This window comes from Rhinolophus hipposideros, assembly GCF_964194185.1.
Source record: "Rhinolophus hipposideros genome assembly, chromosome: 3".
Classification (NCBI taxonomy): Eukaryota; Metazoa; Chordata; class Mammalia; order Chiroptera; family Rhinolophidae; genus Rhinolophus; species Rhinolophus hipposideros.
In genome coordinates, this window is record NC_138049.1 from 7,158,355 (window position 1) to 7,185,619 (window position 27,265).

General features: G+C 43.8%; 3 protein-coding genes across 10 annotated transcripts; 1 reads left to right on the top strand and 2 right to left on the bottom strand.

Annotated features, from left to right (window-relative positions):
- MRPL18 (mitochondrial ribosomal protein L18) lies at window positions 1-7,673 on the bottom strand. Of its 7 annotated transcripts, none has more exons than XM_081045352.1 (6): window positions 7,237-7,673; window positions 6,704-7,011; window positions 6,426-6,572; window positions 6,114-6,300; window positions 860-1,091; window positions 1-375 (listed from the first exon to the last, which is right to left on the bottom strand). In XM_081045352.1, exons 3-6 carry the CDS (start codon window positions 6,436-6,438, stop codon window positions 304-306), a joined length of 504 nt encoding a protein of 167 aa, XP_080901478.1. In that variant the 5' UTR covers window positions 6,439-6,572; window positions 6,704-7,011; window positions 7,237-7,673; the 3' UTR covers window positions 1-303. The 7 variants fall into 7 exon arrangements, with proteins under 7 accessions (XP_080901478.1, XP_080901480.1, XP_080901479.1 ...); XM_081045354.1 differs by having other exon boundaries at window positions 6,863-7,011; window positions 7,237-7,339; XM_081045353.1 differs by having other exon boundaries at window positions 6,863-7,011; window positions 7,185-7,310.
- TCP1 (t-complex 1) lies at window positions 7,418-15,247 on the top strand. 2 transcript variants are annotated; one of them, XM_081045346.1, is made up of 12 exons: window positions 7,418-7,556; window positions 8,734-8,819; window positions 9,023-9,151; window positions 10,504-10,601; window positions 10,961-11,071; window positions 11,347-11,528; window positions 11,918-12,044; window positions 13,081-13,256; window positions 13,663-13,786; window positions 14,089-14,281; window positions 14,390-14,553; window positions 14,946-15,247. In XM_081045346.1, exons 1-12 carry the CDS (start codon window positions 7,493-7,495, stop codon window positions 15,160-15,162), a joined length of 1,671 nt encoding a protein of 556 aa, XP_080901472.1. In that variant the 5' UTR covers window positions 7,418-7,492; the 3' UTR covers window positions 15,163-15,247. The 2 variants fall into 2 exon arrangements, with proteins under 2 accessions (XP_080901472.1, XP_080901473.1); XM_081045347.1 differs by lacking the exon at window positions 7,418-7,556 and adding an exon at window positions 7,755-8,410.
- On the bottom strand, window positions 15,067-26,882 carry ACAT2 (acetyl-CoA acetyltransferase 2). Its single transcript, XM_081045348.1, has 9 exons — window positions 25,702-26,882; window positions 24,927-25,061; window positions 21,611-21,792; window positions 20,047-20,164; window positions 18,434-18,577; window positions 17,589-17,711; window positions 16,858-17,012; window positions 15,976-16,086; window positions 15,067-15,555 (listed from the first exon to the last, which is right to left on the bottom strand). Exons 1-9 carry the CDS (start codon window positions 25,754-25,756, stop codon window positions 15,385-15,387), a joined length of 1,194 nt encoding a protein of 397 aa, XP_080901474.1. The 5' UTR covers window positions 25,757-26,882; the 3' UTR covers window positions 15,067-15,384.
- Window positions 26,883-27,265: the final 383 nt, after the last annotated feature.

Genomic DNA, 27,265 nt, shown 5'->3' on the forward strand with positions numbered 1-27,265 from the left:
TCAGAGTTCGTAAAATGCCTTTATTCTTTACTTATAAACATTTAATTTATCCTTCAAGTTAACTATAATTGGTGACAGCTTTTCTCAGATACTTCTCTCATGTCCATGAGAGGGGAAGAATTTAGCCCTTGACTAAATAAAAATCAGAAAAACATGGGAGGACGGGATGACCTTAACGACTAACAACATTCCGCAGTTACATTATTGCATAAAACTTCCAAGCTGGCTGTGCTTCCAGATGCTCTCTTCTGATGGATGTTAACAGCTGGCAGCTTTACATTTGTTCCAAACAATGCTGCTATTTCATTCATAGATCCTCCGGGGCTCCTGTAGTGTCACACCACCTTCTGTCATAGCATTCTGTAGTCGTTTCATCTGGTTTTAACGATCAGAAAACAAGGGAAAGATTAAGTCAAGACCACAAGTAAGTTGACAATAAACAGTTCACTTACCGAGAAAGAGAAATAAACAACTGACTTGCTTTTTGCTAACTTCCCAGCCTACACTGGTTTTTCAGAAAGTGATCTTAATAATGACATAGGTAAGAAAAAGGAGAATGAAAAGCTGCCAAGGATTAGTAGCATTTGAAAGTATCACACAGAGAAGATGAAGTAGCGTGGGTGACATCGTTGCTGTGGATCATTTGCCGTGGGTTTGAAACCTGCCCCACACTGACTCTGGGCAGGTTACTTATATACACAACAGGGAACACTAGTCCTGACCCTTGGGCTGCTGTGAGGATGGAATCAGGTAATGCACCTCAGGGGCTGACACATGAAAAGAACTATTATTATTATGTAGGTACCTACTGTCAAGAATTCACAATACCTTTCAAACAAGTACATGAAAACAAAAATACCGAGTCTGAGGCTGCCTCCCAAGGAGTTGGTTGATAGACCATGAAGTTGATTCCGGCCTCTAAGCATCGTTCTGCCAGCACTCGGCCTATACTCTCACAAGCCACCACGTTTTTGGTGCTGTAAAGGTGCTTTTTAATAGCCCATTCACGAGTGGACGCCGAAACCACAACCCGGCCGCTGCGATGCTCAACAAGCGCTTCTACGTGATGCTGAGTCCGTACAACTCGCAACCTAAATGAGGTGAGAAGAGAAAATAATCCTAAAAGAATCGTAACGCTAAGTGACCTCAGGTGAATGAATGCTTAAATATTTCATTCATTTACTGCAATGTACTTAACCTGGAAAGGTGTTTTTCCTCTGCCTTTATAAGGCTGTTCTCAACAATAAATAAACCAAACATTCCCACTTAACCTCAAATATCCAAGAGAAATTTGGTGTTTCTGAGAGCTGAGACTCATTTACACAGCATCTGCTTCAAAAAGGATTTGAGGAGGCAGAGCTAAGTTACTGACCCTATAATAGGTAAATACTTACTCTATGCTTTTATTGTCCAGCTAACACCAAAATAAATGTAAGATGGAAAATGTAAGATGGCTCAAAGACTTAAAAGTAAAACAAGAAATCTGGAGTACTAGAAGACGACATAGGAGAAATTTTTTATAATCTAAAGAAGGGTAAGCCTATTTAAATATGACAAGAAACAATGTCATATGGCTTTTGTAGAAGACTGACCAAGTTTTCCACATGGTAAAATACAAAAACTAAACTAAAAGGAAGTCAACTAAAAGGAAGTCAAACTAAAAGGAAGTCAAAACACAAGCAATGAAACAAAAAATATTTTAAACTCAAATATTGTTCAAAGGGCTAATTACTGTCATATGTAAAAAGCCTCCTATAATCAAAGAGAAAATAACCACTAACTTAATAGGCAAAGGATTTGAACAGACTATTTACAGAAAAGTATTGACTCAAGTCCATAAAAATATACCCAATCTCACTGATAAAATGCATAGACAATTCATTGCAACATTGTTTGAAATCATAAAAGATAACCATCAATAGGGAGCCAGTTACCTGAAAAAGCCATGCAATGGTATTCTATACAGTTACTAAAAAGAATGAACTAGCACTTTATGATGATGCTAACATTTATTGAACACTTACTGTGCCAGGTACTGTGGTAACTGTTTACAAGTATAACTCAGGTCTCAAAATAATCCCATTTCTTTTCTTTCTTTTTCTTTTTTTTTTTTTGGCTGCAGAAACAGGCACAAACATTTTAAGTAAGTTTAGCAAGATTAGAACTCATAGACTCATAGTAAGTAATGGAGTTAGGATTTAAGTCCAGGAACCTGGCTCCAGAGCCAATGTCCTTAACCAATCAAAGGATTTCCAAAATGTATTGTGCGTGTGTGTTGGAGGGGAGATGCAAAACAGTGTGCATGGGGGCTGGCCCGGTGGCTCAGGCGGTTAGAGCTCCGAGCTCCTAACTCCGAAGACTGCCAGTTCAATTCCCACATGGGCCAGTGGGCTCTCAACCACAAGGTTGCCAGTTCAATTCCTCGAGTCCCGCAAGGGATGGTGGGCAGCGCCCCCTGCAACTAAGATTGAACAAGGCACCTTGACCTGAGCTGCCGGATGGCTCAGTTGGTTGGAGCGTGTCCTCTCAACCACAAGGTTGCCGGTTCGACTCCCGCAAGGGATGGTGGGCTGTGCCTCCTGCAACTAGCAACCGCCACTAGCAACGGCAACTGGACCTGGACCTGGAGCTGAGCTGCGCCCTCCACAACTAAGACTGAAAGGACAACAACTTGACTTGGGGGGAAAAAAAGTCCTGGAAGTCCACACTGTTCCCCAATAAAGTCCTGTTCCCCTTCCCCAATAAAATTTTTAAAAGAAGTGTGGATGGTGTGCTACGATTTATAATTTAAAAAACTACAATTTATACTTATGTGCACAGACTCTCTAGAAGGATACACAAGAAACTGTATTTCTTTTTGGATTTTATAACACATGTACCATGTTTCCCCGAAAATAAGACCTAGCCAGACCATCAGCTCTGATGCATCTTTTGGAGCGAAACTGAATATAAGACTCAGTATTATTATATTATATTAATTATATTTATATATTATGTTATATTACATCATATTATATTATAGACCCGGTTTTATATTGTATTAGAATAAGACTGGGTCTTATATTAATTTTTGCTCCAAAAGACTCATTAGAGCTGATAGTCTGGCTAGGTCTTATTTTCGGGGAAATGTAGTACATATTACACATTTAAAAATTAGGCTCATGTTAAAGAAAACACCAAAATTACAGATTACACTGAGATTCTTAGTGTAAAAAAGCACTAGATTTAGAGACATGGGTTCTACTCCCAGTTTTGCTGGGAGCCCTAGTAAAAATTACAATCTCTTAATCCGGGGGTCAACAGACATTTTCTGTAAATAGTCAGATGGTAAACATTTCAGGCTTTGTAGGCCATACAGTCTCTGTCACAACTGCTTAATTTAATTTAGCAATACTAGAACAGCCAGTTGAGAACGAGTGGTGGTTATGTTCCAATAAAACTTTTTTTGTGGATAATGAGACTTGAATTTTATATAAGAGGTGTGATCAAAAAAATAGTGAATGTTTAAATCAAAAAAATTTATTACTATAAAAGTCACATTGCCATTAACCTCCCTCAAAATACTCCCTCTCACTTTTAACACACTTATCCCATCGTTCTTACCACTTTTTGAAGCAGTTCTGGAAGTCCCCTTTCATGAGTGTCTTTAGTTGCACTGTTGTGGCTGCCTCGATGTCCTGAATCGATTCAAAACATTTATCTTTCATGGTCATTTTGACTTTGGGGAAGAGCCACAAGGTGCACGGTGCCAGATCTGGTGAATTAGGTGGATGAGGACACACCGTAATGTTTTTGTTTGACTTTAATTACTTAAATGATCCAAAAATTACTGTACGAGAATCGATGTGACAAGGAGCATTGTCATGATGGAGGATGAAACTGCCTGCCCATTTCATTTTAATGCGTTGCTCATGATCCATGATTTACGGCACTTTAAAACACACCTTCTCTCAACTGTAGCTCACACCCAATTGACTGCACCAAACAAGTTGAAAGTTGTCACACACACTTTATGTTCGACATGCCACTTCCCGTACTGAAGACCCCCACCTTTCCATTGGATGGCACTCGACAGCAGCATTCACCATAGTCTTTTATCATAATGGAAAGGTTCTGTGTCACACATCACTTCTGGTACGGCAATTTCTGTCAAATAAAAACATTATGGTGTGCCCTCATCCACCTTATTCATGGGATCCGGTACCGTGCGACTCCTTGCTCTTCCCCAAAGTCAAAATGATTCAGGGCATTGAGACAGCCGCTACAGCACAACTAAAGACACTCATGAAAGAGGACTTCCAGAACTGCTTCAGAAAGTGGCAAGAATGATGGAATAAATGTGTTCCAAGTGAGAGGGAGTATTTTGAGGGGAATTCATGGCAATGTGTTTTTTACTATAAATTTTTTTATATTTAAACATTTACTGCATTGTTTGTTCCCACCTTGTAATTTTCACGTCACAAAATGTTATTCTTTGAATTTTTTCTAACCCTTTAAAAAAACATACAAATGTTCAACTTGCAAGCAACGTTGGCCCATGAGCCATAGTCTACTGATCCTTGTCTTAACCCATCTGTTTAACAAAGGGGTAGGGCTCATGTCTAAAGTCACTTCCTACTACATTATGCCAAAATTCTATACTGCTAATACCATGAACAGAGCAGATAGAGAAAAATATGGGAAAATACTTTAATTACTTAAATGATCCAAATATTAAGTGACAGTAATTGGTTGTTTCAAAGAAGTTTAGATTTAAGATCTCGATTATTTCAAAATGGAACTGCTTACTCCCTTTGACTTCTCCCTGTATACATTAAATAAAAATGCATAACAACTGTAACACTTCGTTATTCCTATCCCATGTTCCACTATGAAACTGTTAAGACTTTTGCTGACAGGGATGACAACTACCTTATCCTTGCATTTCCTGCATCTAGCACAATGCCGATGAGGTAATACAGGACTAATGTTTGCTGAATGAATATATCACACAGTTATGATTTCTGACTTGCTCTTATAACTCTGTATAGTCCCTAAGAAATATTCTATTTTTAACAAATCCTCACCAAGTAGATACAGTGTTTCCCGAAAATAAGACCTAGCTGGACAATCAACTCTCATGCGTCTTTTGGAGGAAAAATTAATATAAGACCCAGTCTTATAGTAAAATAAGTAAAACAATATAGCAAAAATAACATAGTAAATAATATAGTAAAAAAATATATAGTAAAATAAGACTGGGTCTTATATTAATTTTTGCTCCAAAAGACGCATGAGAGCTGATTGTCCGGCTAGGTCTTATTTTCCGGGAAACACGGTAAGAGTCCTGGCTCTTGGGTCAGACAAAATATGTGTGAATCTTAGCTCTGGTGCTTACTAACCCTATGTCCCTAAGCCTCAATTCTCCTGCTTCCGTAAAATGGGGGAAATTACTGCACATGCTTAGTAAGGTAGTTTTAAGGATTATAGCAATTAGCATAGTTCCCGGCAAATAGGAAGTGTTCAATAAATAGCCATCTTTATAACAAACAGACTCCTAACTGATCTTCTCACTTCTACCCTTGCCCCTTAAAAATGTGTTCTCCGGAAAGCAACCAGAATGATCTTTAATTCAAGCTCAAACTTTAAACCCTCTGATAAGTTTCTCACTGCAGTGAAAATCAAGTCTCAAGTGCTTACTGCGACTTACAAAGTTGATAATCTGCATCCTGCCTACCTGTCCGTTTTCATCTTACACCTTTGCCCACTGGGATCCAGGTAGACAGGCCTTTTAGGTCCCCAAAGACACCAAGCTCTTACCCCCACCGTTTCCTCTGCTGGCAACGCCGTCCTTGGCGGATAGTTGGGCTTCTGCCTATCGGTCAGCGGGGCCTCAATAGGCACCCAGTTCCCCAATGAATCACCACCCTCTCCAAGTTTTCTCCCCGACACACGCTGCTTGTGTGTGTGTGTGTGTGTGTGTGTGTGTGTGTGCGCGCCCGCCTCCCTTCCCTAACCCCCTCCAGCCCCTGCACCTCAGCTTCCTGAGAGTCCCGCACTATGCGGCACGTTCCCGGAGTGAACTGACGAGAACAGTTTGTGCGCTGCCCCTTCCATGGCCAGCACTCCGTTACCTGTGCCAGAACTCCCGGGAGGGCCACACTGTCCTCCAGCCTCGCTCTTTCCTTGCCACAGCTAAGAGCTCCAGGTTGCGGGGGTTCCGGTTGGTGAACTCGGGGGCAACGGCTTCATTTTCCAGGGGGTCCACGTGGGGCTTCACCTCTGGCTTCGAGCTGGTCGAGAGCGCAGCGACCCCGCACCCTGAGAATGAAACCACCGCAACGGGATCTTTAAAAATGACGAATACGTTCACAACAGGGCATTCCCATCCACTCCCCCAACGTGTTCGCCTGGAAGGGGAACCTCTAAGAGGTACGTTTACTCACAGGGTGCAGTCATCACAGACCCCAGCCCTTAGTTTTCTACGACTGGCGTCGCAAGGCTGTTAGCTCGTTTCCTCTTCAGGTGGGGTATGTGGACTCTAAGGTACGAAGGGCAAATGCACATTTACGGTGCAGGCCCCGGGGCGTGATCTGGGAGAAGCGGAGAGATTAATTACCGGGGTTCCTGCACACCGACGACAACTCCCAAAACCGCGACCGAAGCGCCATCGCTGAGAGGATCCCCCGCAAAGCCTCGGAAAAGCCTCGCCTCCTTTCCTCACCGGCGTCCCTGCGACTCGCCGGCCGCGGCCATGTCAACTCCGGGAAAAGCCTTAGGCTCGCGGAGGTCACCGACACTTCGACCCGGAACTAACACGTTCACGGCCACTGAGTGGCTGACAGAGCAACCTGTTATCTCCGCTCCTCCAATCATCGCTTACGCTGGGATGCACGCAGCCGCCGGAGTCGACCAACCGCCTCGCAGTACCGCACTTGGGTGGGGCGTGACCCGTTAGCCTGTGCCATGGTTTTTTTTTGCAGTTTTTTGCTGGGGTCCGCTGAAGGCTCCGGGTGCTCTCCGAGCAAGTACCTACATTTAAGGAAAACAATTACCGTATAAGCTATTGCGCAAGACTGGCTCAGAACCGCAACTCTCCCTCCGTCACACTCTATGCCAAGCTCCGCCCTACGGCACCACCTTTTCTAGAAGGCGCTAGAATGTGCAAACGCGCACGCGCACCCCGTACCTTGCGGGAAGCTTACCCCGGGCGCTTTCTCCCTCCAGAGTCTAAGATCCCGACTTCCGTTCCCTCACCTTCGCGTCCCTTTCATTCGCTAATTGGGCGAAAGTGCTGAACCCTCTTCCGGCTCCTCACTTCCTACGTTCTCGCCCCCTCCCATCCTTTCCCGCCCTGCCCCGCGAGGAGCGGCGTTCCCAGCAGTCCCTGTGGCGGCGCTTGGCCCGTTCCACGCTGTCGCTGCCGCTGCCGTGGCCGCCGCCTCCCGGCCCGAGACCGAGACGCCAGTTGTCCGCGCTGTGAGTGAAACTCGACGTGCTCCCTGCCGCGAAGATGGAGGGGCCTTTGTCTGTGTTCGGCGACCGCAGCACTGGGGAGGCGATCCGCTCCCAGAACGGTAAGTGCGGGCAAGGCCTGTGTCGGGCCGACCGCGGTGCGGTCCCCCCAGCCCCAGCCCGTCCTGCTCGGGCCGGGGCTGCTACAATCCTTGCGTTTCTTTCTCTCCCGAAAAAGGGTCAGAGGGGTGGGGTGCGTGCGCGACCCCGGCGGTCTGGCCCCGGGCGGGCGGGCCGCAGCGCCCCCTCCCGGTCGCGAAGGAACGGCGGAGCGCCCACGTTTTCACGGCGGCGCGGGAGGCGGTGGGTGGCGGCACGCTCCGGGCCTGACCCCGCGGCTCTGACTCGGCCGGCCCCGCCTGGACGAACCTTGGGTCCCATTGCTCGGCTCCCTTTGGTTGCGATGCTGAGCAGAGGAGCGTCTCCCAGTCTCTAGGTCTCGGTGCAGGACCGTTCACCGGAAAAGAGGAGTTGCGACCGCTCGTTTTCACTGCTGCGCAGACGGCCCGTGACGTGCGCACTGCGCCCGACCGGTTGTCTGCGGGGGATGCCGGTGTCCCGGGGTCCAGGCCCAACTCTTACCTCCCCTGTCGCTGGCAGCGTCAAGGAAAAATAGCAGGCGACGTTTCAGTTGGAAGTTAGCATGAGCGAGGGTTAAAGTGAATGTGTTCTAGTAAACGGTGCGCGTTACAGCGTTTGTTGAGCCTCTTTCGATAGTGTTGAACTTGGAGGTCGTGGATGCCCGTCGGTCTCACCGTTATTTGATAGATTCTTAAGCTTTGTCTGGCCGTTACCTGATTGCTAATTTTTGTCCGGAATGAATTCGAAGGAAAGTCAGGACCCGTGGGTTCCCTCTTCTCTGGTTCACAGGTGAAGACTTAAAAGCTGCCCGTTGCTGAAGGAAAAGGCTGGCGGAGTATGTCCTTTTATCTTGTGCGTGCCGTGGTGGGCTGCATACACGAAATTATGAGTATCTCTTTATCCTGTGAGGCAATGAAGTGGATGCTCTTTAAACCAAAATACTTGGCGTCCTCTTCGCAGATGAATTCAAACTGAATTTTGCTAGTTCCCTCCCCCACACATTAAACTTCTCATAGCTAATTTTTTAAATGATTGGGTCAGATTTGTACGTTTGGAAAATGCAGAAGCTGTTGGATGTCATTTACTTTTTTAGGCTGAAATGATTGTCCTTTGAAGTAGTGGATTTTTCTAATTTCATTATTTTTTTCATTTATACAGTTATGGCTGCGGCTTCTATTGCCAATATTGTAAAAAGTTCTCTCGGTCCAGTTGGCTTGGATAAAATGTTGGTGGATGATATTGGTGTAAGTACAGCTGTATGTTTTTACTTTACGTAGAAAGAATAGGTCTTAAATATTTTGCTGTGTAGATTCTTTGTGTTTAATCCGAATGCTGGTATTGGAGGATGGTGTGGCAAAGGTGACTGTGGATCATAATGGGGTTGTGTTAATTAGGATATCCTGTTTCTGAAAGATAATTGTTTTTCTCTTCCCTGCAAACGTCTTAGGATGTGACCATTACTAATGACGGCGCCACCATCCTGAAGTTACTGGAGGTAGAACATCCTGCAGCTAAAGTTCTTTGTGAGCTAGCTGATCTGCAAGACAAAGAAGTGGGGGATGGAACTACCTCTGTGGTAGGTAGTTGCCAGTAGATGGCCAAATAAATACTGATTGTTTTCCTAAAATCAAACTTTCAGAAAGTGAAGCCATAGTTAGTTATTTTGCTTCTGAGTCAGAAACAAGTTACATATTTAAGAGGGAGAAAATGTAATGTGTTTTTTGGGTAGTGATTCAGAAACAGTTTGAAGGCTGAATGGTTATAGCTAGTTTGCACAATTTAAATAGAAACTTGAGATGATTTAATGTGGTCCCCTCATTTTAAATGTTTTCACAAGTTTTATGAGTTTTTTTTCCTCAACTAGAATAGTATTCATACATCACAATTTTATTCATACCGTGTTTCCCCGAAAATAAGTCTTAGCCAGACAATCAGCTCTAATGCGTCTTTTGGAGCAAAAATTAATATAAGACCCTGTCTTATTTTACTATAAGTCTGGGTCTTATATAAGACTGGGTCTTACATTAATTTTTCCTCCAAAAGACGCATTAGAGCTGATTGGCTGGCTGGGTCTTATTTTCGGGGAAACATGGTAATTTCTTTTAAAAAGTTGTCCCCCACCCATGACCTGACACTTGGGAATTTCTAAAGCCTTCCCTTTGTAATTATCTAAAGAAAAAAATGTTACCAGCTTATAAAAACAAGGTCTCTTTATATTTTAAATGCTGACAAGGTAATCTCATGAGTTCAAAATGGGAGTATGAAAAAGTAAATGTGATCCATAGCATGACATAAACTTCAAGGTCGTCAGCACATTGAAGTAGTGGAAGCACTATTTGGTGAAGAACAAATAATTTGTTCTAAAGAAACAAACAGTAGTTTGTGGGAGGAAATGTTGGTATTTCTAAATTAAACTGCAAGCCATGAGAGAACGGAATCTACCTCGTCTGTAATAATAAAAATGGTCTTTGACCAAGTAACTTATGGTTTTTTTTAATAAAATGATTATAACCTCCCCCTAGAAGAATCAGCCAGAATTAATGAAGTCTTTTTAATTTAAAAAAAAATTTAACGTATGATTTTTAAAATAAACCAGGTAATAAATAACCTACCATAGTACAGGTCGTTTGAGTAGTTAGACTCTTCATTTAGCGTCTGTTGTGTACTTAATCTTTAAAGGTAATGGATATATAGTATAGTCCTTTACTATTTTACTGCACAGCTAGTTTATTAGCCAGAACAACTTTCTGGCTTTGGTCATTTGCGTATTGAACACGTTATCTTTTTTCAGGTTTCTAATAATTAGTTATTCATTTCACTGCCATCACCATTCTGGTGAATAATATCTGATCATTTGGTGTTTTTACATGTGCGTTGTGCATGTTGAGTGACAGACTAATATTAGAGCAATAAATGTTTTCTCAACAGGTAATTATTGCAGCAGAACTTCTTAAAAATGCAGATGAACTAGTCAAACAGAAAATTCATCCCACGTCAGTTATTAGTGGCTATCGACTTGCTTGCAAGTAAGATTGTCTGCATTTGGAGATAATTTTATGTTATTTGATGTAATAATTGGAAACTGTTCAATGTTTAATGACTAAATTTTATTTGGGGAAAATTGTATTTTAGCATTTAGGTAGTATTATTTTAAGTAGGGCCAGTATCAGAATCTTTTTTTTCCCATTTGACTACCACATTTTCTCCTAATGATAGATTTTAGTGGCTATGCTTATGGGATAGATTAAGATTGCCATGATCTGAAGAGGGAGGATTTATTTGTGTCCTCCTCCTATATGAAATGGCTGAACAGAAAATTGGTGTCTATGTTTTGACAGTGATAAAAGGTTGAATAATTAATTTATAAGTGTTTTCTCCCTCACAGGGAAGCAGTGCGTTATATCAGTGAAAATCTAATCATTAACACAGATGATCTTGGAAGGGATTGCCTGATTAATGCTGCTAAGACATCCATGTCATCCAAAGTCATTGGAATGTATCCTTGTGACGGTCCATAAAGAACGTGCATTGGTTTTGTGCCAGGTTATGCTGTACTGAAATTGCTTGTTCCCTTCCCTGCTTTTCGAGGGGAAAAGGTAAAGCGTGTGTAAAAGTAGCATGAATTGCAGGTAGTACTCTAGCATTTTGGTGGCATGAATAATGCTTGTTTCTTTGATGAGATTGCAAAAAGGAAGCGCCTTTGAATTACCCTTGATTTTCATGTGCACACATTGTCCATTTCAAGTCTGTTCTCCTTAACTGTTGCCTTAGGAATGATGATTTCTTTGCTAATATGGTAGTGGATGCTGTACTTGCTACTAAATACACAGATGCAAGAGGCCAGCCTCGCTATCCAGTCACTTCCATTAACATTCTGAAAGCCCACGGGAGAAGTCAGATGGAGAGCCTGCTCATCAATGGCTATGCACTCAACTGTGTGGTGGGATCCCAGGGTAAGGCTCGGGATTGTCACGTAACAAGAAGGCTGAAGATTAAAATCAGCTTTTTGTGGAGTGCATACTGTTCATCTTCAGGTGAACTCTCCAAGCTGTGCACTTCCTGTTCTTTAAGGAAGCCCAGAGAAACAGGAAACTGTATCACTTTGTCAGTTTCTCTTTAGTAATTTAAGCACATATAACTTGGGGAAAATGCAAGTTAGAAGTACATGTGTTTAATGTCATAAAAATTTGTTTCTAAGGCTTAATGTAACAAAATCTGAATTTGTGTTTACACACAGTTTAATATCTTTGCTGCTTTTTATTATGCTTTAAGGATAGATGTTATAAAACGTAGCATCGTTAATAGTTACCATAAAGGAACTTAATATTATATTCAATTACAGGCATGCCCAAGAGAATAGTTAATGCAAAAATTGCTTGCCTTGACTTCAGCCTGCAGAAAACAAAAATGAAGCTTGGTGTACAGGTAGTTATTACAGACCCTGAAAAACTGGACCAGATTAGACAGAGGTATGTTGAGAGATTGTTTTTGACTTTGAAAAGTGGTGTTTGTAAATTACGCTTCTGTTAGAGCAGGTGATGGTAAACTAACAAAAATGAGGACTGCATCTCACAGTTACCAGTGCAGGTGATCAAGCAGTTAAGGTACTACCGTGTTTCCCCGAAAATAAGACCTAGCCGGATGGACAGTCAGCTCTCATGCGTCTTTTGGAGCGAAAAGTAATGTAAGACCTGACCAAAAGACGCATGAGAGCTGACTGTCCATCCGGCTAGGTCTTATTTTCGGGGAAACACGGTATGTCTGCCTGCCTCCTGATAGCTTCACCTGAATAACAGGGGCTTCAAATAAAACTGAACTCTCATACTGCCCCCAACCTATTAGGATTTATTTTACTCCAGGAGTCAGTGGCTGAACCTCCCAGTTACCCAAGCCATACTTAGACTTCTCTGTTTCGGTCATCTGTGTCTCCAGTTATTGCCTCCTTTCCTGTCCTTCACCTTTCCATTGCAGTTTCTACATTGACATCAGGAGATTTTTGAAAACAGATTGGTAATACTGTTGTTTAAAATACTAAACTTAGTCCAGACTCTTCAACACGCCTACAAGGTTCTTCATTTTTTGGTCCTAACTGCAGTTTTAACTCGGGTCGACCCCTCTTGACTCCAGGCCTGCAGACTTTCCTTGTCCCTCCTGCCAGGCTGCATTTCTGCCTCTTGTGTATAATCTGCATTCCACTGTAGAAACACTTGCCTGGGACTGGGTTGAGTCTGCCTCCCTGCTAGATCGTTGAAGGCAGGGACACGGTTTCCTTTCTAATTCTTGGTTAGGAGCTCAAAAGGGGGAAGGTGAGAACTAAGTGGTAATATTTAATCCCTTGAACTTCTCTGTAATTGGACTGATTTAAATTCTGGTCATAGAAAGGAATGGGTGGTTAATATAATGTAATCTGCAGTTGTTCGTGAAATATACTTAATGGAAGTTAGAGCTATGTTATATAAACACAGAAGATAACTTTGGGTTACAACTCAAATACTTTATCTGCAGAGAATCAGATATCACCAAGGAGCGAATCCAGAAGATCCTGGCAACTGGTGCCAACGTTATTCTAACCACTGGGGGAATTGATGACATGTGTCTCAAGTATTTTGTGGAGACTGGCGCTATGGCAGTTAGAAGAGTTTTAAAAAAGGATCTTAAACGCATTGCTAAAGCTTCCGGAGGTTTGTCTTTTGCCATCTCAGACATACTTCATGACCATCTCTTCATATTGGAATGTCAGCACTAAGCAGCTTCAACACATAACCATTTTTACTTCTTACTCCTTTTAATGATTTGTGTTACAAATATATTTCTAGAGTCATTTTTCATGTGACTGGAATTTTTTTCACCTCAAAATGACAGTTCCAACTTAGGACAAAAAGCTTGACATCTAACTAAAAACCTTAAATATTAGGTTGGTGCAAAAGTAATTGCGGTTTTTGCAATTTTTTTAACCTCTTAAACCGCAATTACTTTGCACCAGCCTAATAATTATGTCACTATTGTAAATGTTTCTGAATCTAAGAAAGGATATGAAAATATTCATGGGAGAACAGTATTCACAGGTCTTTGTCATTGCCTTAATAGCAACTATTCTGTCGACCCTGGCCAATTTGGAAGGCGAAGAAAGTTTTGAAGCCTCCATGTTGGGACAAGCAGAGGAGGTGGTACAGGAGAGAATTTGTGATGATGAACTGATCTTGATCAAAAAGTAAGAGCTTTCTAAATTATAAAGCTATACAGATGTTAATGAATCAAAATGGATCACCTTCCCATTTATTTGCTGCTGTAGTCTTTCAGTGATATGAGCAGTTATACGCATGGGATAAAAAAACATTGGGCCACAGTCAATTGAGGTGGAATAACTGTTTCATCTCTTCTGCGTGGTCTAGACATTGCTATCATGTCCACATGTCACGGAAGCAGGATTTAATCAGGGTGCTTACTGTGAATTCCTCTGTAGACTTATTTTAGAAAAGTACTTTTAAGAATTTCACTTTATTTTTTTAATAGCACTAAGGCTCGTACATCTGCGTCAATTATCTTACGTGGGGCAAACGATTTCATGTGTGATGAGATGGAGCGCTCCTTACATGATGCTCTTTGTGTGGTGAAGAGAGTTTTGGAGTCAAAATCTGTGGTTCCAGGTGGGGGCGCAGTAGAAGCAGCCCTTTCCATATACCTCGAAAACTATGCAACCAGCATGGTAAGAACATCTCAAGCGTTTTGGTAGTATACTTCATCTGAGACCTTATCTGCTGCTGTGGGCTTTAATTTTCTTCTTTTTGTGAAGACACATTGTCTTTCTTCTTAGGGCTCTCGGGAACAGCTTGCTATTGCAGAGTTTGCAAGATCTCTTCTTGTTATTCCTAATACACTGGCAGTTAATGCTGCCCAAGACTCCACTGATCTGGTTGCAAAGTTAAGAGCTTTTCATAATGAGGCTCAGGTCAACCCAGAACGCAAAAATCTAAAATGGTAAGTATACAACTTTCCCTGTGTGTTTCATTGTCACCTGTATATCACATATCAGTTTTCTAGTGATTTTATTAGTATTAGTCTCAGGTTATCCTGAGCTCTAGGGAGAGTTACTTCACCTACGGCACAGTCTCAGAGGTAGAGGGGAGGCTATTTAAGATACTAAATGATGTTGAGACTATCATCTAGGCCTTTCTGCAATTCAGTGCTGATTTTGTTATTTATATTTGGCTACTTTAGTCTTAAAGGGATCTACCATAAGGTCCCAAGATTGACATATGCAGTAGCTGGAATTAATGAGCCACCTAATCAATTAAAATTAAAGGGATGAAATGAGAATGTGTTATTATATAAGAGGCCATTTAATAGTATTTTTTTTCCCTGAATTGTAGGATTGGTCTTGATCTGGTCAATGGTAAACCTCGAGACAACAAACAAGCAGGTGTGTTTGAACCAACCGTAGTTAAAGTAAAGAGCTTGAAATTTGCAACAGAAGCTGCAATTACCATTCTTCGGATTGATGATCTTATTAAATTACATCCAGAAAGCAAAGATGATAAACACGGAGGTTATGAAGATGCTGTTCATTCAGGAGCCCTTGATGACTGATCAAATTTCTTTTATTTATAACAATGTTAGCTGCAGTTGTCTTGTACCTTCCGTATTACACATTAAAGTACAATGAGCTGTCAAACCTTGGGTTCTTGTGAAGTGGGAGATGGCTTCCATCTTCACATTGGTCCTCTGATTTCGTGTAACCTCGTGCCTTATTAGTTTAGAAAGAAGTGAGGTTCAAGCTTAGTAATAATCATGAATAATTGTTAAGCAGTTTCATCCTCTCTGAACACACATTGCTATTCCCATCCCACCCCCAACACATAGGGCAGCAACACCACGACGTGCAGCCTTGCGCTCCATTGTGTGTAACAGGGTAACAAGAATCCGACAGCCAGATGCTCCAAGAGGATGGCCCAACGCTATAGCCCCTCCTTGAATGTTGAGCTAAGAGGGAAAAAGATAAATTTATCATTCTATGAATACGGGGTTAAAATCCTACTTTTTCCTCTTAATGTTATACCAGTAATATCAGCTACCCTTTCAAATTCAGTATTTTAATGCTGTGGAACTGATTTATACCTGTGACATCTATCCTGACTACCTTCCCTTATTAGATTAAAAGGTTTAAAATGCCCTGTTAGTGATAGAAGTAAACTAATACAACCAAGGAGTTTTGCCTTCAGACGCAACAAAATAAGTGAACTCCCTGATTGGTCCCAACAGGAACTTAGTAGCCACCCGTCACTGCATAGCCAGTACTTGGGACATACTACCTAACTACTTACACATGGTTTGCTGTTTACAATCTTAAACTGATACTGTGAATGTTCATTTACAAGCTCTGGAGTGCTTGCTCATGTTTACCTTCTCCGGGTTTAATCCGAGTTCTTTAATTATTACAACAGAGAGGGCTGCAAAGGCTTCATTTATTTCAAATACATCCACATCTTCCAGTGACCAACCAGCTTTTGCAACCTAAAGGAAAGATTAATGGAAGAGATCTAAAAACTCAGGTGGAACCATTCTTCATTGTAGCTATAGAATATGCTGTGATGTTGAAGGATCTCTGAAAACCCACTGGGTTGTTCCTACAGCAGCCTAGTAACATTTTGCCTTGGTGACACCAATTCTAATAGGTTAAGGATTAAAAAAACTTGGAAATTCTAAACTATCTTCGATTTTGAACCAGTAACACCTGTTATGTGTGAAAGGTGATCTAGCAGAATCAGTTCCTCTAAAAAGCGTATGATCCAACTGTACTTGGCTGCTTTTTGTGTAAGGGAAAGTAGAGAGACTGATATGAGCTCATTTAAGGCTAATAGGAAGACTATCAAAAGGGACACAAAGCAAATGAAACCTGATAGGAATAAACATGAAAACAAAATCCAGCTCAATCCTGCCATTTTGGAATGGAAAGGATCTGACAAAGCACAAAGGGGGCCAAAAAAATGTATATACATTTTAAGGAAAACTTAAAATTGTAATATATCAAAAAAGATGAATACAAGTCACATTTGACTTCTGCAATTACAAGAGGTGCTCAAAGTGGTTACCATCAGCGTCCAGACACTACTGATTATGGCGAACTACTGCTTGAGCAACACTGACCCAAGTGTCACATATTTTTTGGCACCCCCAGTATAAAGAGGGCAGGACTTAATACAGAATAAACATTACTGGTCTTCTAGTCTCCAAAAGATTATATCAACAAACTAAAGGGCAGACACCAACATTACACACACTCACAGCTTGCTTTATTGCTGGAATTGGTCCTGTTCCCATAACTGAAGGCTCCACACCTGCTTGTGACCAGGAAACTATCTGTGCTAAAGGTGTAAGCCCTCGTTTATCAGCTTCTGACCGCTTCATAAGAACCACAGCTGCAGCACCATCATTTACTCCTGTAAAATATGAATGTCTTGATTTCTAAAATAATGTTTGTTAACTTACGTACCTGTGTCTACTTTCTCTAATACCTGAAGACGTGAGTTAAGTTATTAACACATCTTGGCAAAGCCATTTGCCATATTTTGGACTTGACAGTGTAGTTTAATAGGGTAAGTTGGGCAATATGACATAACTGACCACAGAACATTACAATGGGAGAAAAAGTTGAAAGATAAAAGCAGTGGGGGAGGGGAGACTAACGAAATGAAAGAGCTTGGACCTCACAGGAGTTACTGGGAGTTTCTGGTTTTGGAAAAGTATAAAGGTAAACTCAGAGGTCCCCTAATTTGCTTTTTTATATGTACGTCTGGTTAAGATACTGAGAAACCGTATCCATTATTTCAGCATGCATAGTTGTCAATAAATATGGAGAAATTAATCAAATATGAACTATGACCTTTTCCTCTAAAGCAGCTAAAACGAGGTCTTAGAATAATTTGCATATAAATAGCAAATAAGATGAAACTGTTAAAAAGGTATTAACTTGGTAGAATTAGGGATTCCCCCAACAGCCCAACAGAAAATCTAACCGGAAGCATTAGCTGGGGTGACTGTTCCTGTTCCATCTGTAAGGAAGTAAGGCTTTAGCTTAGACATGGCTTCTATGTTGCTTCCGTGGCGAGGAAACTCATCTGTTTTAACTTCAGTAAGACCTGAAAAAAGGAAAATCAATTGGCTAATTAGAGCCAATGGTAGTCAGCATGCTAGGAATGGTAGATTCCTCAGACATCATTCCTTAAGATTCTTATTTGGAAGAAAGATTTATTTAGAAATAACTTTCATTCCAATAGGAACAACACACTAATAAAACATTTCCATATCCATAGCTCTTTCTGAGGAAATCAGTTACCAGGAGTTCTTTGTACAAAATGTTGCTATGGTTTGGGATATAGGACTTGGCTGGTTACAACGGACTGGATGGGGGAGAGTCAAAGCCAATCTCATAGGAGATGTCAGTTGTCAGTACTAGATCTTGACTGGAGCACTCCCTATTAGGTGACAGCAGAGTGGCCCGAGAAGGTCTACCCAAGAAACATGAAACGCGCACTGAAGCAACAGGAGGTAACGGATGTTTGCTTCTGAGGAGACTTAGCCTGTAAGGGCGAAAGGTCAGCTGATGCCTCCTGACACCCATGAGCCAATGCTCCTCTTTCTTATGAAATGCGCTCTATGCTGGCACAGCTTCCCATGTTTCCTCACCCCATAAACACCCCCCACCCGCAACCCACATTCAGGTGTACGCAGGATATATCTTTTCTTTGCAACCTGTAAGATATAACTAAGACAATTTATAAAGTCCCATATATTATTCTTTTGGATATATTCCTCTTCCCTATAAATAACAATGCTAATGTTTAAATCACGATTTACCCACCTTTTCTAGAAGATACAAACACTGGTACAATCTCTTTGTCAAAATGGCCAGCTTTCTGTGCCCTCTCTGTCCTGTTCTGGGACAGAACTGCAACCTGGTCCTGCTCTTCTCTACTCACTTGCCATTTTTTGGCTACATTTTCAGCTGCGAAAGAAAAAATAAAAGCAATACACATTTTCAGGAACTGGGTTTGGTAGCTCGTTTGTCACATCTAAACAAGCACTGACCCCAACACTAGCAGGCTCACTGGTCGGCTGAGAGACATGCTGTGTTGGCAATCTTGCCTCCCACTGGCAATGGAAATTTTGCAGTAACTCAAGCCATTTTCTTTTTTTGCTTCCTCTTCCTCGTCCTCTCTTTTCCTTTCTGCATAATTTTAAACTCAGAAATTTCCTTTGTGCAGGTTCACCGGTTGTTTATTTTTGCCTCTATTGATTTAGTATTCTCTTTCTGAACTGAGAGCAAGTTGTAGATATCATAGTCCTTTATCCCTAAATTTTCAAATATTTCCCCCAAACAAAGCCATTTTCATACATAAACCACAGCTATGAAAATCAGGAAATTCAGCATCGATACAATACTAGTACCTAATCCTTGGTCCAGGTTCAAGTTTCACCTATTCCAACGATGATATAGCTATAGCTAACATATTTGTTCAGTCCAGGATCCAGTCCGGGATCATGCACTGCCTATTTCACCATCAATCTCTAGCTCCTTATTTGGAACAGTTCCTCAGACTATCTGTGTTTCTTAATCTTGATATTTTTGAGAGCAGGGGCCAGTTATTTGGAAGGATGCAAAACAGCTCATGACACCTCGGAAAGGGCTTGAGAGCTGAATTTTTAATGACTATCTCTGGTGATGTTGAGGCAGTTAGTTGGAGTATCACACTTTGAGAAACTCTGACCCAGATATTAGGACAAGTAAGACGGGTCCAGCACACAGCGCCTTCCATGGTTTGCCCATGACCTCCAGGCTTCTCTGCTGTGGCTCTCACTCGCAGTGGTGGAGATGCCTTGAGCCTTTCAGTTACCCACATCTCCACACCCTTCCCTCCCTCTTGGGATTGGCACACTGTTGCCTCTGCTTGGAATCTTGCACTTTTCTATTATCTCAGCCATGACTTATATTGCTCAATGACGCAGACTCATGGCCACATGCCCCTGAGCAAGGTGCTCAACCTCTCAGGGTTTGTTTCTTTAAACCTAGACAACAAAAGCCTTCTAGATGGATGACTAATGAAGACCTGATTGTGTAATGCAAAGAATACAGTTAGGTACCAGACATACTCGTTTATCTCTGATACTGCCTCTACCACAAAACCACAATTTGTGGGCCCTTGTTTTCTTCATCTAGTAAAATGACAGATTGATCCAGAAGAATTCTGAGGTACTTCCCACCTCTTAAAATTTCCTAATAAACAAGGATTCACAAAGGATAAAGGGTTATTTCCTCACTTCAGTTCATCAAAGGGAAACTGTCCCTGTCATCAGGGATGCAGAATGATTAGGACATTGTCCCTACCCTTAATGAGGAAAGCACCTGTGAAGTCAATTTCTATATGATTTTTAACCTTTTTACAGTAAGTATGATTTCGACTATGTCTGCCTTACCTGTAACGCCCATATGATAGTTGTGAAATGCATCCGTAAGCCCATCATGGAGGATACTGTCAATTAGTGGTGTTTCCCCCATCTTGACTCCTGTCCTCAAGTGAGCCAAGTGAGGAGCCTGGAAACAATACATATGGATAGAGGCTTGACTGTACCTAGTCCTTCCTCTAGGATTCCACTCAAAATTACCCAGTGGTCCCTCCGTCCTCATCTAGTCCCCCTTGTGACCCTTCTCCCCAGGTCTGGCCCACCCTCTTCCTCACCTAGGGTCCAGGGCCCAAAACGCGCTGGAATCAGCAGACCTCCCCACCCTGCCTACTCTTGGGAACCTGGTAGTCTCCTACCTGTACACTTCCCATCAAACCTATCCCTTCTGTGCCCTATTTCCTTAAGAACTTCCTTTATTCTTTCCAAAGAGGCAACTAGTTATTTGTTAAATGAAGAGCTCATCTTAGGGCTTAAGTGATGCTAACAATGTGATACTTATTTTGATGGGAGACATATGCCCATAGAGAGAATAATCAGGTTGTTTAATTAACTGATGAGGAGGGATTTCTGGATAGGGAGTCCTGTTAACTCCTACCAATGTAATAGCAGCTATAATACAATGGGAAAACTTGGAGTCAGAAATCTGTATTTGAATCCTGGCTCTGGGCCTCAGTGTATTTCACTGGGAATGACACCATCCACCTGTAATGGCTGTTGTGACTGCACGTATAAAAGCAAGCACCTCATAAAGTACTACACAGATATTAGCTGGGTCCCCTCAGAATCACTCTGATTGTGTTGGTTACCTTCAGCACACCCTCTCCTGGGTCTCAGCAATGCCTGGGCTGAGTTGGCCTCTGCCCAGGAGATCCCCAGGTCAGACCCTGAACTATATGTAGGAAACAGGGCTTGAATATACACACACTCCCTTGTAAAGACAGGGCAGAACACGGGCTTTGTTCATGTTTCTAATTAGGCTGTGTGCTTCTGTGATCATGGCTTAAGTTGGGAAGATAAGAGGGTTACTTAAAGAGGTAAACCTCCTTTTCCTTTTCCGCCATGCCACTTTGAGCGATGGAACTTAGTGAAACAAACGCCACGTGGCAAACCTATTTGAGATGGGCACCTCACCACTCCATGGTCCTCTTTTCTACATTCTATGTCTCCCAAAGGTCAACAAAATGTGGTCCCTGGGGTCCTCCTTGTCACATGCAGGAAGATAAGTGGCGTCATCTGTCTTTCACTTTTCCTCTCAATAAGTAAGAAAGGTAAGACCACGCATATCTACCAACTAATGTTATAGGCGTACTTCAGAAAGCATCCGACACTTTGGTAACATTTTAGAAAAACTATTTTGTTCTAATCACACTGGTTGATAGGCTTTTTCTTCAACCTTGATTTCCCATCGAAGTTGAAAATAATTGACATTCAGGTAGGGCTCAAAGCTGGATCCATTTTTTGTTTATTTGTTTACTGTTTGGTTCCAACTCTGATATGCATCAATTTACACCGCTATAGCATGGACATGAATTTATTTGCAAGAGGTCAGTGAAAACCATCTCTTCAGAGGCCTTACCTTGCTCATACTTTCCATGCCTCCTGCAACCACAATGCTGGAGTCTCCTATCCCTATTGACTGTGCTCCAAGGCACACAGCTTTTAGGCCAGACCCACAAATCATTTGGCAGGTCCACGCTGGAACAGAGTAGGGGATCCCTGCAGCCACACTGGCTTGTCGAACAGGATTCTGTCCACAACCTAGAAGAAGGAACACATAGTAATCACAGTGAAAAACAAAATGTTTGGGTAGAAGTATATGCAAAATCAGGCAACTGCCAGCTAGGTCACCTGCCACTGCCAAGCCAAGCCTAGCTCCACCAGAGGCAAAAAGGTCTATGTACATTCGACATCTGTCATAGTCTAGCCTTAAATACATATTAGCTTATGCTGTTCTACACGTTATGGATATAAGCTTTCTTCTCCACAAAGTTATTAATCCGTTAAGAAGGAACTGTCTTCTTGACCCTTTGATAGGGCTTGAATATACACACACGCCCTTGTAAAGACAGGGCAGAATGTGGGCATTGTTCATGTTTCTAATTAGGCTGTATGCTTCTGTGATCATGGCTTAAGATAGCTGGGAAGATAAGAGGAATACTTCAATAGGTAAACCTCTGAAAAGAAGCACTTGTTTTCTTGCTTAATATTTACCACATCATGGTTAACTGGTTATGTAACAAGTTATGTACAACATGAGGACTGACAAACACCTTTCTAGAAGTCAACTATGGGGGATTCCTTCAGGGAAGAAACATATCACACACTTAATTTAATCAAAGAAGCAGGGAGGGGGATGGACTTGAAAGTTTCAAACATCCTCAGTCACCACTGTCTGTTATCAAAGGGTCAATGTTTATACAATTTATACTTGTACACTATTGCAAATTCCAGATATATCCATACTTAGCCCCTTTTCTTGGTGAGTTTGTTGGAAAAAAAAAAAAACTAGCAAATGTGTCATTGACAAAAATTTAGAGATTTTTAGAGATCACAGTGTTATTAATCTGGGATTAGGCTAGAAACTAACAACTAGACATTGAGAATAGCTGCAGGAAAAATATTTTTTAAAATAGTATCAAAATATTCTCTGAATTAAACTTATAGGACCCTAGTTAATAAGAAAAGACAATATTTAAGGTTCCTGCTTTTTAAGCTACAATGTATTATGAGATGTAATCAAAGAATATAGTGAATGTAAATTTAAAAAATTGTATTACAGTAAAAAACAAATTGCCATTAATCCCCCTCAAACATACTCCCCCTCACTTCGAACACACTTAGCCCATCGTTCTTGCCACTTTCTAAAGCAGCTCTGGAAATCCTCTTTCATGAGTGTCTTTAGTTGCGCTGTCATGTCTGCCTCGATACCGTGAATCGATTCAAAACATTTACCTTTCATTGTCATTTTGACTTTGTGGAAGAATCAGAAGTCGCACAGTGCCAGATCTGGTACATAAGGTGGATGAGGACACAGCATGTTTATTTGACAGAAATTGCCGTATCAGAAGCAATGTGTGACATGGAGACTTTACATCGTGAACACAAAATATGGTGAATGCTGCTGTCGAGTGCCATCCAACAGGAAGGCAGGGACCTTCAATATAGGAAGCAGCGCATTGAACCTTAGTAACAGTGTATGACAAGTTTCAACTTGTTCGGTACAGTCAGGCAGGTATGAGCTACGGTTGAGAAGGTGTAGTTTAACGTGCCATAAATCATCCTCCATCATGGCAATGCTCCGTGATACACATCGCTTCTGGTAGACAGCCATTTCTGTTAAATAAAAGCATCACGGTGTGTCCTTATCCACTTTATTCACTGGATCTGGCACCGTGCGACTTCTGGCTCTTCCTCCAAAACCAAAATGAGTCAGCACATCGAAGCAGCCATGACAGCACAACTAAAGACACTCATGAAAGAGGACTTCCAGAGCTGCTTCAGAAAGTGGCAAGAACGATGCGATAAGTGTGTTCGAAGTGAGGGGGAGTATGTTTGAGGGGGATTAACGGCAATGTGTCTTTTACTGTAATAATTTTTTTATTACTGTATTGCTTAATCATACTTCATATACATTCATCTTCAGGTACTTAGAGTTAACAAATGAGCACGGAACATAATTAGTAGCCTAGCATTTAGTCATCATTCTCACGAGCTCCATGAGAATGAGGCTTTTCTATGTGATATGAACGTTGCTTATCTCTTGCTGATGGAACAGTACCTGGCACAGAGCAGGCGCTCAGTAAACATGTTATGTGACTGTGGAGGCTACCTGGGCTTAAGGAGGACAGGTGTGGCTTCAAGGGCTGGCTCCAGTTCACACTGTGACCCTGGAAAAGTTACCTGATCTCTCAAAATCTCGTGTACTCATTTGTAAATGGAGGTAACCCAATTCAATAGGCTTACTGAGAGGACTACATGAGGTAATGAAAGGAAAGCGCTAAGTACAGTGCTTTAAAGGCCCGGCATTTAGCAGGACTTCGATAAACATAGCTATTATTTTTTTATATATATAATTATGTGGAAATATCATAGAGGTGAGAGGTGGAAAAGATAAGGGAGACACCAGCAGTTCAGTACCGCAGACAACTGCGTGAGTCTGAGTCGGGGTTGGGAAGGAAGGAAGGAGGCAGTGACTGAAGGTGGCGGGCCCGGGGGGGTCCTCATGCTGAAGGCCTTGGACAGTAACGAGAAGGTGGTGGGCTGTGACCTCAAGGCCCAGCGGGACCAGCTGGGAAAGGAGAACCGGGAAGAAGAACCACAGAACTACAAAGTTAATACAGAGCAGACGGGGCAGGCGTCAGGGTAAGGACACAGGCGGGGTGTCGCTGGGCGTTACCCACAGACGAGGAGAACTTAGGCTGCCGAGGAGAACTTAGGCTGCCGAATAGAACTTAGGCTGCCGAGGAGAACTTAGGCTGCCGAGGAGAACTTAGGCTGCCGAGGAGAACTTAGGCTGCCGAATAGAACTTAGGCTGCCGAGGAGAACTTAGGCTGCCGAGGAGAACTTAGGCTGCCGAGGAGAACTTAGGCTGCCGAATAGAACTTAGGCTGCCGAGGAGAACTTAGGCTGCCGAGGAGAACTTAGGCTGCCGAGGAGAACTTACTTAGGCTGCCGAGAGACAGGGAGCTGGGTATAACTAACTACTTAGGGCGAGTCAGGGGTCGCTGGCCTTTTAAACCCGAGGAGCTGAGCACGCGGGCGACTCCCCGTGCGCGTCCCGGCCCGGTGCGCCCTCCCGGGGAGGAGTGCGAAGCACGACCCGCCTAAGCAGCTCCGCAGGCGGGCCCAGGGCGGTGAGGGCGCCCCCTGTGCTGTCGGAGCCGCTGGTTACCTGCTGCCAAAACGTGTCCAAATATGACCTCTGACACGTCCTCGGGAGACACAGCGGCCCTTTTCAGGGCTTCCTTGATGACGGCTGAGCCCAGGTCGTGGACAGGGACGGTGGACAAGGCGCCGTTGAAGTTGCCTGGAACAGAGGGGCACGCGCGGGCGAGGAAGGGGCGGCCCCCGGCGGGGCGCGGCCAGAGCCGGCGTCTCCCCCCGCACAGGCGCCCGCCGCAGCTTGTCTGCGTGGAAAGCGGAGCGCGCGTGCCTCGCAGCAACCGAGAGCCGGGCAGGCGAGGCCCAGCGCTCGGGGAGTCGCGGACCCGCGGGAGGCTTGCCCGTCCTGTCCCCAAATCCCAGCCAGCGGATGGGCCATGATCCCCTAGCAAAAGGAGGCGACCCCCCCACCCCCCGAGCCTACGAGGGCTCTGAAAACCGCAGCGTTAATGAGACGGACACAATCTGCAGTAATCCTCGTTCGATGAGCAATCGCCCTGACTCCGGCTGAGACCACCGAGCAGCCCCGCCCCTACAGCCCCAACGCCCATGGCCACAGGGCTGACATGGCCGGTCCGGGAGCTCGCGAGGGAGCGCCTCTTTCCGCCAGCCAATGGGAGAGTCCGACGGCTCGATGGCTCTATCCGGGGAGCCAATCAGCACGCGGAAAGGAAAGACCCACACCGGACGGGGGGCGGGGCTGTCAGGCCCGCCGCGGGGGAAGCGTGAGGCTTTCTGAGGGTCCCAGGGGTCCCCGCGGCCGCGCGGGACCCCCGGCCACTTACCTATGGCGGTCCTCGCCGCCGAGACAATGACCACGGCAACCGAGTCTGCACTCATCCTGCCACAGGACCACTCCACGCGTTGCTGTGGTCCCGATGCTGCCGCCGAGTGAGGCAAAGCCTTTCCCCACCGCCGATAGACTACCGCGGGGGGCGGAACTGCAGGCCGTCCCGCCCACCGCCCCCTCGGCGCAGGCGCGAGGGCCAGGTTGGCGGAGCCGGGCAGTGGGAACCAACCCGGCAGAAGGCAGGCCCGCAGTACCCCTGACCGGGACACGCGCACCTCACCACCCTCTCAGACCCTTCTGTGAACACCCGTGTTGTAGTCTCTAACGCCCCTTCTTCCACCTCCCTCCGCCACTGGGGTTCAAGCCGTTGTTTCTCAGTCCAGTGTGTAGGACACAGCTCCCTGGCCCGTGCTGGTATTAGGAGCCTTGCGCTACCCTGGGCTGTGGCAGTTGGTCACTGGCCGTGGGTCCAATTGGTTGTCGGGCCAATGCTCGCACCACAGCTCTCACCGCTGCCGGCCGCTCATGCTGGCACAGGGTAGCCCAGGGCAGCACGTGGCAACCGGGGGCAGCGCACCGCAGCCCACAGCAACTCAGCCCGAGCTCCGCTACTCACGCAGCCCAGCTCCAGTGCTGTTGTTCACAATCTTAGCTGTAGAGGGCGCAGCTCACTGGCCCACGTGGGATCCAACTGGAAACCTCGGCATTGGGAGTATGGCGCTCCAACCACCTGGGCCACGCAGGCTGGCCCTGTATTTTCTGTCTTGATGTTTGTGGGTTTTGGGGGGGCGTGTTGGTTTTTTTGAACTTAGTGTTTTTCGAGTCAATGAAAAGTGGGAGTGATAGAATGTCCCGCGTCCAGCCCAGGACTGGAATCCCAGTGGCAAGAATGTGCGAATTCTACTAACTGCAGGCCTGCGGGTGGTTCAGATGTGTGATTTTGCTCTCCGTGGCTTCACAAGCTCCTTCACGTTTTACGTGGGCGCCCATAATCATTCTCGTTAGGGGTTAACGTGGTTCTCCTGTATATAGACCTACCTGCAGGAGGACTCCGTGCCCTTCTGTGGGGTTGGCAACACTTGGCTTTCTTCACCTGGAATCAGCTTCAGGTGAAGCCAGAGTATCTTAATATCCCACAGGTGGACAGGATTTCCTCTGGCTGACAATTTGGACAATCTGTCCAAAAGAAGCACGTAATAAATAAGTTGGGTCAGTCTTCTGATTAAAACCCTTTACAACTTTCTATCCTCTACTAGGCAAAGTGCAAAATCTTAAAGCTCTGTAGGAAGCTCAGCATCTGGTCCCAGTCATTTTTCCCCGCATCGCCTCTGGCTGTTTGCCCTGGACACACCTTGCAATCTAGTCTTGTCTGCCAGAGAGAGGTCTTGCTTTGCCTTTTTCTCTGTAGCACCTAGAACAGTGCTGGACACTCAGTAGGACTTAATTAATGCTTATCAAATGTTAATAATTTTTTTCTTTTAATTTTTAAAATATTTTTTCAATTATTGTTGATATAGAATATTAGTTTCACGTGTATAACATAGTGATTAGATATTTAT

Bases quoted from the DNA above. Each gene is read 5' to 3' on its own strand.
- MRPL18 (XM_081045350.1), bottom strand. From the start codon at position 6,650: ATGGCGCTTCGGTCGCGGTTTTGGGAGTTGTCGTCGGTGTGCAGGAAC. The intron at 6,301-6,598 runs GTAATTAATCTC...TTTCATTCTCAG, and splicing joins GTCGGTGTGCAGGAACCCCG to GGTGCGGGGTCGCTGCGCTC. The intron at 376-859 runs GTATTTTTGTTT...CGTTAAAACCAG, and splicing joins GGGAGGCAGCCTCAGACTCG to ATGAAACGACTACAGAATGC.
- TCP1 (XM_081045346.1), top strand. From the start codon at position 7,493: ATGGAGGGGCCTTTGTCTGTGTTCGGCGACCGCAGCACTGGGGAGGCG. The intron at 11,529-11,917 runs GTAAGGCTCGGG...ATTCAATTACAG, and splicing joins CTGTGTGGTGGGATCCCAGG to GCATGCCCAAGAGAATAGTT. The intron at 14,554-14,945 runs GTAAGTATACAA...CCTGAATTGTAG, and splicing joins GAACGCAAAAATCTAAAATG to GATTGGTCTTGATCTGGTCA.
- ACAT2 (XM_081045348.1), bottom strand. From the start codon at position 25,756: ATGAGTGCAGACTCGGTTGCCGTGGTCATTGTCTCGGCGGCGAGGACC. The intron at 18,578-20,046 runs GTAAGGCAGACA...TTTCTTTCGCAG, and splicing joins CTATCATATGGGCGTTACAG to CTGAAAATGTAGCCAAAAAA. The intron at 17,712-18,433 runs GTGGGTAAATCG...TCCTTTTTTCAG, and splicing joins GTTTGTATCTTCTAGAAAAG to GTCTTACTGAAGTTAAAACA.